Source organism: Equus przewalskii, chromosome 26 (genome assembly GCF_037783145.1).
Source record: "Equus przewalskii isolate Varuska chromosome 26, EquPr2, whole genome shotgun sequence".
NCBI lineage: Eukaryota > Metazoa > Chordata > Mammalia > Perissodactyla > Equidae > Equus > Equus przewalskii.
The window spans coordinates 15765140-15779458 of NC_091856.1; the positions used below are offsets into that span (position 1 = coordinate 15765140).

The 14319-nt window shown below is 36.6% G+C and overlaps 1 protein-coding gene across 3 annotated transcripts in view; it reads left to right on the forward strand.

The window, feature by feature from the left end:
* Positions 1 to 14319, forward strand: part of MUSK (muscle associated receptor tyrosine kinase) — a 97632-nt gene that overhangs the window by 59841 nt on the left and 23472 nt on the right. For 2 of the 3 annotated variants that reach the window (XM_008513555.2, XM_008513559.2), the window contains exons 8-9: positions 3448 to 3454; positions 9329 to 9592. In XM_008513555.2, the coding sequence (XP_008511777.1) occupies positions 3448 to 3454; positions 9329 to 9592 (271 nt within the window). The remainder of the gene's footprint in view (positions 1 to 3447; positions 3455 to 9328; positions 9593 to 14319) is intronic. The other variant, XM_070594993.1, reaches the window with a different exon arrangement.

The window sequence follows — 14319 nt, forward strand, 5'->3', positions numbered from 1 at the left end:
AGCTAACAGGTGTTGGCAAGGATGTGGAGAAAAGGGATCCCTTGACCACTATTGACGGGAATGTAAATCGGTTCAACCACTATGGAAAACAGTATAGAGATTCCTCAAGAAATTAAAAATAGAACTACCATATGAGCCAACCATCTCACTTCTGGGTTTATAGCTAAGAAAATGAAAACAGGATATCAAAGAGATATCTGCGCTCTCATGTCCATTGCATCATTATTCACAATAGCCAAGATATGGAAACAACCTAAGTGTCTGTCAGTGGACAAATGGAGAAAGAAGATGTGGTGTATATATATGCAAGGGAATATTATTCAGCCATAAAAAAGAAGGAAATCTTGACATTTCCAACAGCAAAGACGAATACCATATCATATCACTTATACGTGGAATCTAAAACAGTCTAACTCATAGAAACAGAGTGCAGTGATGGTTAACAGGGTCTGAGAGTGGGGGAAATGGGAAGATGTTGATCAAAGGCTACAAACTTACAGTTATAAAATGAATTAGTTCTGGGAATCTAATGTACAGTATGGTGATATAGTTAATAATACTGTATTATATATTTGAAAGTTACTAAGACAGTAGATCTTAAATGTTCTCACTAAAAAAAGTAATTATGTGATGTGACGGAGGTGTTAGCTAACGCTATGGTGGGAATCATTTTGCAATATATAAGTGTATAAATGGACACATTGTATACCTTAAATTTACACCATGTTATACGCCAATTATACCTCAATAAAGCTAAGAAAAAAATAGACACAGGGATTCAGTAGAGGAAAATAAGTGTTTGCATTTCCCATTTCCCATGGTATTAATAGGTCCTTCATGAGAGTGTGAGGTCCAAAGTTCTGTCTATGCTTATTCAGTCTCAAGACAAATGAGCCTGTGGCCACATCCCTCCTCTAACATAAGTCACTCCCCATTCTACCAAGATTCATGCCATCTGCAATGTCCCTTCTTTGAACTGACCTCAGGGTCTGGGGCTTCTGGTCACTAAATTTAAAATTCAAATGAATATGTGTAGCCTAACCAAAAATGAGCAGTAGGGAGAAATCTGATGTGGTGGTATTGAAGTCCCCCACCCCCAAATGTAGCACATAGTTTTACTTTCTATATTTTAAAGGAGTTGATATTTCACGCTGTTACAGAAAGTACATAGAACCTTGAATTATATTTTTAAATCCATATAGCTGATTGAATGTACTACCATGTTTCACACTCTCTCCCTCGTGTCAGCCACACTCTCTGTCCCCCCAATGTCCTCCCTAATTAGGAGACATGTGACACAGCAGGAGCACATACCCCCTTTACCACTCAGTGCTTCAGCCACAATCTTATCAACAAAATAGAAACCATCCCTGGTGTTTCATGGCGGCTTTATCTGGTTTTAAATTGATTAAAGGTGTTTGTTTTTGCTTTTAATAAAAGGGAACAGAATAAATGAGTAACAGCCAGTAGCCACACTAAATTGCTACCAGCTGTTCTGCAGTTAGACCTAAGAGGTAAGCCTTCTTTTTACAATCAGGCAGCTTTCTTTTTTTCTTTCTTTTCTTTTTTTTTTTTTAAAGATTGGCACCTGAGCTAACAACTGTTGCCAATCTTTTTTTTTTTCCTGCTTTATCTCCCCAAATCCCTCCGTACATAGTTGTATATCTTAGTTGTGGGTCCTTCTAGTTGTGGCACAGGCAGCTTTCTTATAATAGAGTAGCTGTATGTTTTAGAAGAGAGCCAAAGCTTTACTCACTTTTCCAGATAGTTTTAAAGATACTACAAATATTGATGACTGTTGGAAATTTCTGGAATTTTTAAAAATCTAGTTTTGAGATAAAAGCACTTGTTTATAATTGCAAGGGTTTTGGACCCCTTCCCTGCTCCCCACTTTCCCCCAAAAAGAAAATATGACTAGTAGAAATCTGGTAATGAGGGCATCCTTTGATTCTCTTAATATTCTTGAGACAACCAAGCACCCTTCAATTAGCTTCATTTTTCTTTGCTTACTTGTCTTTGAAATAGAAGCCTGTCTAAGCTTATTATCTCCTCCCAAGTACTATGGCTGGATTCTTTTAGACATTGGCTCATCTCCACGCTATTGAATCCTCCTTTTACATCTTAAATTGAGGGTTTTTTCATATACATGACTTTGGCCTCCTCATGTTTCAACAGGATTCCCTGCTCAGCTTCAATTAGAATCTGCCTTCACCCCTCCAAATTATATACCATTTTCTCTGGAAGAATTTCCTGACGTCTCCTTCCATCTGTTCTATCTGCACAGTGGCAGAATTGTCATGAGGTTTGGGTCCTGTAGGTGCCTCGTGTAGATTGGTTTCTGTGCCTCATCTTCAGGCTCATTGAATAAAAAGTCCATAAAGACAAAAAAGTCACACACTCAAGGTTACCAAGACCTCATACTCACCAACCCCCCAAATGTAAAAGGGAATGATTAGAAATAAAACTCTGAGTTTATGATGTTTTTCAAGAAGACTGACTTCTCTGAGGAATTTATTTTAGAACTCTTAAAAATACCAAAAGAATAACACCCAGATGGACATAAAACCTTCAAAAGGAGTTAGACCTTGATACTAGCAGAAATTCTAATAAGGAAATTCGTTTTAGACAAAGCATATGTTCTACTTCTTACTTTTATAATGGGGTTGGGGAGGACAGGAGGAAGTAAACCACAAAGTGCTTGGTAAAGAGTGTGAAGTTTTAGACTTCCTATACAAAAAGAGATGGAATCATTCAGAAACGCTGGTCCCATTACATGCTCCTAAGAGCCCTCATGCCTAGGCAGAGTGTGAGTTGGAGCTATTCAGGCCAGGAGCCCCATAACTCACCTGAGGAGAGGGGCAGTCCCCTCAGTGCCCTGAGCTTTCACCTCTATTGGTATAATTTATGGTACCTAGTGCAAAATGAAAATGCAGGGTCCTTGTTTCAAGATGGTGACAGAAGAGCATTAAACCAGGCACAGGGCTCTTCTGAGCACAGTTCCCTGTGTGGCTACACAGGTCACACATCCATGAAGCCAGTGGATCGGTGGGAATAACAGCCCTCTAACCTCTCCTCCACCCCTCCTCTCCCACCTTTTCCAGTTTAACCTCCACACCTTGCTTTCTTGATGCAAAGTCCCTGGGTGGCTTACAGAGGGAAATTCGGAGCTTTGACACAGTTTGGGCTGATGATGATGTCACGGTTGCCTCAACTTGAAAAGAAGAATTCAGTTGCTGGGGATACTCAGTATTATCTTAATCTCTTTCTCCAAATCTGCCTGTTAATGCAGTACCTGGCCTCCTAGCAGAAGCAGAGAACTTTCCAGAAACTTAGAGATTAGAGGTATCAAAACTATCTCTTGCAAATCATGAGATAAAAATAGACTAACATTTCTTTCTTTTCCCCTTTAATTTGATTTCCTGTGGGAACTTCCTTTCCTGTTAATAGAATGGAGGTAAGATATTGTTACTATACCAATGTTTTGTTCTGTTTAACATGCCATTTATTGAATGTCTACTATTTACTGAGCACTATAATATTCCAGAAACTCTTTCATTTCTAATCCTTTTAATACTCTTACGCAATGATGATGAAGATGAAGATAGGTAACATCTTTGAATACTTACTATGTATCAGGCACTGCTTTACTTGCATTATTTAAATTAACCTCAGGACAACCCTATGAAATAGGTACTGTTATTATCCTTATTGTACAGAAAAGAAACTAAGAGAGTTTCTTTGAACTGGAGAGTTCAAGTTACTTATACTAGCTAGTAAATTACACAAGCTAGTAAATGATAGGCATGGAAAATGAAGCAAGTACTGACTCCCAAATTCTCCATCATAACTTTATCCTGTAGATAAGGAAGTGTCACCTTGTAATACAACATTCTGCAACTTACAGTGTTCTATTTGCATAATGTCGACTTTCATAAAATCCCTGTGAAGTACAATCACTATTTTTATCTAATTTTACAAATGATGAAACTGAGATTCAGAATGATTAATAAATAATAATAATAATGATAATAGCAGCTAAATTTGGTGGTACATTTATGATTACCACTTTTCTCACATTAACATTTCAGCAACTTTATGGGGCAAGAACTATTATCATCCCTGTTTCTTTATCTAAGGAGTCTGATGCACCAAGATTTGCCCAGACCACATAGCTAGCAAACTGTGAAGCCTCAATCTCAGCTCAGGCAGACAGACTTAAGAACACAGATTCATAAGTACCCCACTAACCCAGGTAGCACAGTAACTCAGCAGGACCTGGAACCCCAGCCATCGATTCTAATTCCGTGGAATGAAGTAATTCATTGCATAAAAATATCTGGTTTGTTCTCAATTTTGTCCCAATTCATATAGCTTTGATACATTCATTCACCTGATAAATAGGTGTTGAGACTATCACAGTTCTAAAGACAGAGACCTGACTCGTAAGGACTTCAGGGTAAAACCAAACGTCTACTGAAGGGTTATACAACATAACGTGGTCAAAGGAAAATCCCATGCAGGCCACCAACAGAAGAGATGTCATCTTCATTCACACCGGTCAGCACACCTGTCCTCCCCATGCATTTTTAAGCCACTCAGTCTGTTCCTGGCATATATTAGAAAGCATAGCAACAACACAAATCGTACATATGCCTTGTCCTCAAGGAATTTACATCTTACTAGGGGATACACACATGCCCATAAAGATTAATTACAAGGCAATATAATAATGGACGCATGTACAAATCTCAAGTGCTCAAGGACAGAAATAGATCATTCACATGCAAGTAATGCAAATGAAAATTTTAAAACTCATTAGTAGTCAAATAAATATTAACTGAAGAAGAATTATGAAGACAAATTATATACCATTTTTCAGCTGTGATAACACAAGCACTCTCTAAACTCTACTGGTAGAGAGAAAACTCTTATAACCTTTCTAGACAGCATTTGGCAATTTTTGTTAAGAACCTTAAAATGTTTGTATCTATTGGTTGAATAAATCTACTTTTAATGAACTATTCTAATGAGATAATAAGAGAATTAAAAACAACTTTATGTTTATCAGTGAAACATATGAGCAATGTCAATATCTACCAATAAGGGAAACTGATGTGATTAAAAACCATGTTTTTGAAAAGTAATTAATGGCATTGGCAAATGTTTATAATATCACACTAAGTAAAAATACCGGATGCAAAAATGTATGTACAGGATAATTCTAATTATACTTATATGGTATATATACTATGTACATATTACATAGTATACTGTATATATTATAATTAGGTACATACTGATTATAACTGATATATGTGCAAGTACATAAAGTGTTTATTTGGCTACTATAATTAATTTTCAAGCTTTTTTAATTTAAAAATTTTTTTCTTTATACCACTCTTTATTTTACATAATAAATAGATATTAATTTTAGCCAGAGAAACAGAAGAGATATTTTTCAGAGGAGGCTGTGTCCTTCTTCTTGAGCACATTGGGTATGGCATTTCAGAAAAATGACATTTGACCTGTGTTTTAGAGCAAGGGTTGCCACACTTTTTCTTTAAAGGGTCAGATATTAAATATATTTCGCTTTGTGGGCCACACGGTCTCGGTTGCAACTGCTCACGTCTGCTGTTGCAGCGTGAAAGCAATCACAGACAATTCGGAAATGGATGAACATGGCTCTGTTCCAATAAAACTTTACTTATGGCCACTAAAATTTAAATTTCATATTTTTTCACTTCTTTTGATTTTTTTCAACCATTTAAAACTGTAAACACCATTCTCAGCTCACAGGCTCTATAAAAACAGGCAGCAGGCCAAATTTGAGCTGCCGAAATTTGACAACAGGCAAGGTTGTATTTGTGGACCCCACCTTAGAAAATGAATCATATACAGACATAGGCGTGAAAGAATACAGATAATTCCAGCTTACTTTGGAGACCGGAAGTGGCGTAGAACCCTCGTCATCACGTTTGCTGGGAAAGTAGGACTGGAGACCAGGCTGTTGCTAAATAAGGAAAGATTTTCCTACACCAGAGGAGAGGTAGAGCTATGAGATGGGCCCCTCCTGGGGAGAGCAGGAAAATAAGGTGTGGAGTTTCCACTGGAGTAGTAGGGTTGTGTTAACCCGAGCAAGCCACAGCTGGTCATCTGCACGTGTCCTTGGACAAAGTAGTATGTGTCCAAAGGGAGTAGAGGTCTCTCTCATAGAAACTGCAAGAACACATTTTAAAATGTTCTATTGAATGTGATTCATACATGTGAAAGCAGAGAGAACTAAGAGTAAAAGCTGTACTGAGAATCCTTTAAATATTCCATTTGACCAAGGAGAGGTGTCTGTTAGAAAAGAAGTTCAAAAGAGGATTTCAGATCAAATAGCCATTGTTGCTTCTAAAAAGAGAAACTGCAAAAAGGGAGGTCAGTCAGTTTTAGCTTGTCAGGAGGCGAGAGAGGGCCTGGCTCCATGTGCAATATTAACTAGCATTTTTGGAGATAGTCCGGCGGATCGTTCCAAAATAACCAGCATTCTGTGAACGGATCCTCGTGACCTCTTCCCCACTGTTCCCATGAGCAACAGGACCAGCTGCTTCTGGTGTTGCTCCACCGGCAGCCCCAAGAACTGCATGCAGAGAAACACAGCTCCTCTTGGATAGAGAGGGGTCTCATTACTTGCAGAAGACAGCAGAAGACACCAATAGAAATTCTTTGCCTTCATCTTGTTTGCCTGTTTTTGTTGTAAACTCCTTTAAAAATTTTTTCAAGTGAGGGACAAAATGGCCCAATTTGCCTCCACATCTTGCCTCTAAAATTTGATTAACTGCCTAAAATTTGAGGTTTATTAGGTCTACAAAAGAGGAGAGAAAAAGGAAAAGGAAGTTGTTTAAACTCTGAAACTGTGACTAGGCAGTCCCTCTCTCTCTCTATGTATATATAAATAATATATGTATATATTTGGTCCCATATATCCCTTACTTTGTGGAGCCATCCTAGCATAGATATACTACCCAAACTAAGTTTTTAATTCTCCCAGGAACACATCAGAGATGTAGAAAATTAACAAGAACCCTATACTTCGTATTTGTATGGTTTTGCTCAACATGCAAAGGGTTTTCATAGGCTAGTTATCTTTAAGCTGGTAGAAAGAAAAACCAAAATTACAACTAAACTCTAATTTCAATTCAAAATCTATTCTGCTTTTATACTTTTGTTTTTTATTTTTTTCTTTTGCATCATGTCCCTAACACTCAAAAATAAATGAGGACTCAATACTGTTAAGTCAGCTGAGGTTGTCCCAAGAGGTTGTCCCAGAGATTTTTCTAGGGCTTTTATTAAGAGAATCAGCATAAATCCAGAGAGAGAGATTATTAACTAATTGTTAATAATCCTTATCTCTGAAGCTTGCATTAATTTTTCTTTTGTGTACTATTTCTTAGTTTATAATGTTTTCTCAAAAACTGTTTTTAGCCTGTGTAATTAAAAAATACTCACAGGAAAATAAAGAACAGAGTCATTCAGTAGTTAACACATGACAGCAGAACCTGGATGAGCGATTCTCAGCTCAGAGACGGTGGGGGAAGTATTTAACTCTGACATGATACAGTTTTTTGTATTAAGTGAACGGAATTATACTTGCTCTTACTCATCTTCCCTTTTTACCAAGATATTAATATGTGAGACCATTTTGTAAACCAGTTTGAGCTATTTCTAGCTATTAGGTATTATTATTGTTTCTTAAAGCCCAGAATCCTTTCTTTTCTTGAAATTTCTTAGTGCTATCATCGACCAGGTTCCCTAAGAGCTGGGGTCATGTGATATTTCTCTGGGTATTTTCTCAACCTTACCTGGCCCAAGTTTTCATGGAGGTTTTTGTGTGTGTGTGTTTTCTTATTCAAGGCCTTCATTTTAAAAATCCTCAACAAACTACAAGTAATGCAATAAAACTCACGTTGGCTAATTAGTAAAAGGCTAGTATGAATTACAGGAGGATTCTATATTACAGAACATTATTTTAAAATATAGTATTTCTCGAAAGTTCATTGTTTTACCTGAATGAGTTGTATCACATTTAATAGATTTGCTTTAAAGACTAGTCAATGATGGTTTCTACTTAAAGAATCAATTTTTCAAATTCAAATGGGGTCCCTTAATTTAAAAATTTCCCACAAATTCCAATTGGTTTAGTTTTCTTACCTTAAGATCCTTTATATGAAGACAATAAATGCTAAATTCCAACGGTTGTACAAATCTAAATGAGAATATAAGTTAAGAGGTTTGTGTCATTGTTACAATATAAATGTGACGGAAGGCATAAGAGTACGTTGAGACCATTACAGTGCCTACACATGATAAGTGTTCAATAACTATTTGTCAGGTGAGTATAGGAGTTATTATTATAATTCCCGGCATTCCATAAAGGGGGCAGTGGATATGTGAAGAGAGTACTAGCAGCATTTTCCATTCTCCTTATTGTCCTCTTCAGCTGTTATAGCAGATAAGCTTTTAATCTTATTTTTGTGCTAGCACTATAGGATTTAGTTTTTTGCATGTATTAACATGCCCATTAATATTATTACCCAATAATATTACCCATTAACACACAATAATCTGAGTCCAGAATAATTACTTACATCACTCTACAGATTAGGACACTGGGGCTCTGAGGGACCAGACGACTTTCCCCAAGATGTGATAAGAAAACAGAAAAGCTAAAGATGTTGCTTAGCTCCTCTGAGATCCATATCCTGTGCTTTCTCCCCGATACGTGGCTTTCTTTTTATTCTTTAATGGAATGCTGGGAAGATGCGTGAGTGAGAGATCTGAGTGTGGAAGGTGTTGCAAAGATGGATATGTTCCACAAAATTCAGATATTTAACTATCATAAGCTGCAAGCTTCTTGGATCAGAGCAATTATTATGCTTAATCATTTGTTAATCATCATGATGAATACGTTTTTTAGATGTATTTATTTGCTTAAATCAGCTTATTTGTAAGAAGCGTATGAGGCAGCTTAACTAAGAGTAGTCAAATTCTATTTTTAATGTAAATAATAAAAATACTTAAATCTATTCAATCCTTGATAGTTCCCAAAGCTTTCCACATCCATTATCACATTTGGTTTTCCTAAGAGCCCTCTGGAGTAACTGGAGGTGATATGATTATAGCTGGAAATGAAGACAATATTCAGATGAACATTTCCACCAATTTGCTAATACAATCTTCTCCTATTTCTGTGATGCAGATGTGGAAACCAACAACAACAAAAAAAATAGCGGACTGAATGCTAAGAAATAGCGTGTGATGGGAACTTGTTCACTGCCTCTTTCAGTAAACCACAGAAAGATAACAAAGGCTACTGCGCCCAGTACAGAGGGGAGGTGTGTAATGCTGTCCTGGCAAAAGATGCTCTTGTTTTCTTCAACAACTCCTACGCAGACCCTGAGGAGGCTCAAGAACTACTGGTCCACAGCGCCTGGAATGAACTGAACACAGTGAGCCCGTTCTGCCGGCCAGCTGCTGAGGCTTTGCTGTGTAACCACATCTTCCAAGAATGCAACCCTGGAGTAGTACCTACTCCTATACCCATTTGCAGGTAAAATTTAAAAAAGTAACTAGATGGGAAAATTCCATTTGTCTGTCTGCAAACAGGAAGCATTTTCAAAAGAGGAAGTTGTCATGTGCAATAGTAAAGGCAAAGCTGGCTTTTGTCCAAAATAGAAAGTCATTAATTGGACAAAATTCCTACCATATAAATCACTGATGATACGTTATAAAATAAGGGCCCTGAGCTTCTAGAAAATGTCATAAAAGGTATAATATTTATTACCCTTGTTATGTTCACATAATCATATTCATAAATATCCCTGCTTTCTATGAAATAAAAGATGAAATCCTAAACTAACATAGACCTCATTAGCGAGCCAAAATAAAGAAGATAAAGACTACATTTCAAGTGTTTCAGCATTATTTGCCAATAAATGAGATCTTGGTGAGTATTTCAGAATATTATTTTAAAATACATTCTACCTAATAATCTAATTTAAGTCCTGATGCTCTTGTCTCACTTTTTGGGGGGGGGTTGGGGGGGTAGGTTATAAACTGATATTTCTTTAAAAACCCCATACTCTTTAAATACTGAAATTCATAAATCCGTGTTCAATAGAATTATCTTTGCCTTTATTTACTTCTTATGTAGAAAAGACAAAGTTCCAATCCTGTTTGTGTTCTTGGCTAAACTTCAGTTTTCTCATCAGTAAAATAAGAGTTGAGAGGATTAAAGGATAAATTGCTCCCATGGCATATATTAGAAACTAGATAGACATTGTTTTCTTTTGAAGAAAACACATGAAAACTACCAACACAGCACATTTCCACCTCTGTTTTGATAAAACCAGGAACTATTTAAATATTGAAATAACTGTAGGGCATTCTATTTAGCATAAAAGGACTACGGTGAGAGCATTAAAATAGAATGCTCTATTCCTCAACTTACTGCAGATTCTGAGGGTTTGGAGACATTCTAAGAGTAATATAATTTGTTGTTGCTTCCCCTAAGAAGATTATATTTTCATCAGACATGACAACTAAGTATCTCTCAAGGAAAAGCCAGAATGAAAATCAAATTGTATCTTGTATGCTAGTACAAATAAATTTATGGAGTAACTTGCCAACATTTATGTCTTAAGTTTACCTGAATGGGCCTTAAATGATCTTTTTAAGATTGAAAATAATTTAGCTTTTTTGTTTCTTTAGGAAAAAACCCTTTCATTGAGATTTCAAATTTATTAGAATAGCATAGTTAATTATCTCCTAAATCTGTAAGTCGTTTGTAGTGTACTTTAAATTTTTTTTCTTAATTTCAATTGTTATTTAGATAAGCATTTTTTATTTGAAAATTGTTTCTATTTTGTGTGTGTGCGTGTGTGTGTGTGTGTGTATGTGTGTGAGGAAGATTGGCCCTGAGCTAACGTCTGTTGCCAGTCTTCCTCTTTTTGCTTGAGGAAGATTGACCCTGAGCTAATGTCTGTGCCCATCTTCCTCTATTTTGTATGTGGGACACCACAACAGCATGGCTTGACAAGCAGTGTGTAGGTCCACACCCGGGATCCAAACCCGTGAACTGTGTGCTGCTGAAGTGGAACATGCCAACTTAACCACTATGCCACCAGGCTGGTCCCGTTTCTTTTTTTTTTTTTAAAGATTGGCCCTGAGCTAACATCTGTTGCCAATCCTCCTCTTTTTATTTTTTTCTCCCCAAAGCCCCAGTACATCGTTGTATATCCTAGTTGTAGATGACTTTAGTTCTTCTATGTGGGATGCCTCCACAGCATGGCTTGATGAGCAGTGCACAGGTCTGTGCCCAGGATCCAAACGGGTGAACCCCAGGCTGCCAAAGCAGAAGACGTGAACATAACCACTTGGCCACATGACCAGCCCCTTTTTTTAAATTCTTTTTTTTTTCTGAGGAAGATCAGCCCTGAGCTAACTACTGCCAATCCTCCTCTTTTTGCTGAGGAAGACTGGCCCTGAGCTAACACCCATGCCCATCTTCCTCTACTCCATACCTGGGATGCCTACCACAGCATGGCTTTTGCCAAGCGGTGCCATGTCCGCACCCAGGATCTGAACCGGCGAACCCCGGGCCGCTGAGAAGTGGGACATGCAAACTTAACCGCTGCACCACCGGGCCGGCCCCTTAAATTCTTATAGTTAAACATTTTATTCACTTTGGGGTCAGAAAATATAGTCTAGAAGTTTTCACATTTTTGCGTTTTATTGAGATCTTTTCTCTCATATATAATTAATAATTATTAAAAGAATTAGACATTTAAGAAAAGATATTTCTGCTTTTAAGTTACAAAATTCATGTATTATGTATATATTAGTATAATTGGTAATTAAATTGTCCAGTCCTTTCTGCTCTTAAGTGAGTTTTGTCTATTTGATTCAATAGTTCAATAGTGATGCAGTAAATCTTTTCATGATTGTTTTTTCTAAGAATGTTTCCTTGCAATTCTGGCAACTTCTGCTTTTTGCACCAATAACATTTGAAATAAAAGTTAATAACTACTAAGTTTGCTCTTCAGATGTTCTTACTTAATGCTTCCTTGCTTTCTTATCATGTCTTTCATAATGGTTTTTGTTTGCCTTTAGCTTTCGAAGTGGTTCAAACCATTTCATTCCACCATTTTGTATTCTACTTCCAGTTATTCATAAGATTTTTAAATGCATACTCTTGCTCATCATTTTCTAACCATAAACAGCCATTCAATAATTCATGCCTCTTTCCATGAATAACAAGGAATTCCATTTATTCCACAAATATTTATTGAGCTCTTACTGGGCTCCAAGCACTGTTCTAGGTCATTTGTCCATGGGGTTTACATTCCAGCAGGAGAAGTCAATGAGCAAGAGAAATAAATAACTTCTATACTACCCAAGAAGGTGTTAAGTGTCATAGAAGGAGAAAAAATGAGCACCAATCTAGGGGAGATGAGGAGTGCCAAGGGTAGGGGAGAAAATTGTAATTTAAAAATAGAGTCTTGAGGGTCGGCCTAATTAACTTAGCATAATTTTACTGGGTCCTCCACACTTGCTCTCTGAAACGTTATCTGGAATTATAAGCAGGTTAGTATTATTCAATTATGTTTTATTTGCATACGCTTAATTTTTGGACCATTATTTTCAGCTTCTCCATTTGATTGCATAATCACATACACAGGTGCCTGAAGGAGCTCTTCACGTCCCTTATCCCTGATGCTCACAGTGATTCACTTCATAGAAAATCTTCCCTTCTCTTAAATTCTCAATTTTGACTTATCTCTCATTCAGCTAGAGTAGGTGTTTTTTAGAAGATTACATGTAGAAAAAATTTTTTTTCTGTAATCTTATAAATACGTGTTTTTCACTGGATATTTAAGTCTTGTGTTACCTTTAATTTTCCTCAAAGTTCTGTGCACTCTGACCTATTGTTTTTTGGGTGTTGTAATGAAGAACATATAAGGCCATCCTGAATTTTATTCCTTTGTAGGGAATAATTTTCTCTTGCCAGAGAGTAAAAAGATTATTTCTTTAACCCTTGAGATGCAAAATATTTGTAAAATTCATCTGGGTGTAGATCTCTTTTCATTATGTTCTTTCCTATAAGTAATATAAAAAATAACAGATAATATGCTTTGATTATCAGTTTTATGTCCATTTTATCTAAAGAATGTTTTCATATAGTACATCATTGACTATTTTCCATTTTTTATGTGCTCTGGTTTTCTTGTTGGGAAACATTATTATTTACACTTAGGATTTCTCACTTGTTTCTGCCTCTTTGCTGTCTGCTCACACATCATTTTCATCTTTTGGTTCTTTCTTTCTGCATTCAATTAAGACTTCCAAAGTTTTCCTCTATTATTTGTTCAATTTCCTGAGGTGCCATTTCTTGACTGTTTTCCATGAAGATTTTAAATCTCTTGGTATTCATTTCACTTCTTTACAGTCTTTATTTTCTTCAATGACTACCTTGTTCAGGTTAACCTAGTTTTCAGTCTATTTTCCATTTTATCCTGATTTTTTCCCTTGTGAAAAACTCTTCCATACAGGGCATGCTTTAAAGCACGTCAATGAAAACAAAGCAAAACAAAAACACATTCTCTAATGTGTTCTTCCATTTAGAACAAGAAATCCTCCCAGGTATTTGCTTCCTCCACATAACGTGGGCTACAGAGTTTTTTCATATGTCCCACATTGCTTTTTGTGCTGAGTGCAGAAAGATGTGCCTGTGCAACTCAAAGGTGGGACCCAGGCATGAAAAAAACAAATTAAGGTATGCTCCACTAATTCTTCAGCTTCTCAGAAGCCTTGAAAGCCCCGTTGCTCCCCTTTCCCTTGCAGACATATCAAGAATTCTAAATCCTGTTATTGTACCCCTGACTCCCATTGTATCCCATCACATTCGTATGCACAGCTCTTTCTTCTACCCATGCCTATTTGGCCCATATTGGCAAGTGGTTGCCTAGGAAAGCAGGAGTGTAGGCATGAGTATTGAAAAAAGACACCATTGTGGCATATATATGTATACATATATATACACACACACGTATGTAGGTATACACACACACACTTTCCTCCTCTCTGAATCCTTCAGATATTGAATGATTGACATTGCTATTATCTTCAATTTCTTTGATAATCTTTCATTTCTTTATCTTTAATTTCATCTTTTTATTAATCACAAATATCTTAATTTGGAATTAATCAGGTTTCTCCAATATAGTCTATCCTATTTTCTATAGGATAAGCTGGAACAAATATTAATCTACAAAATTC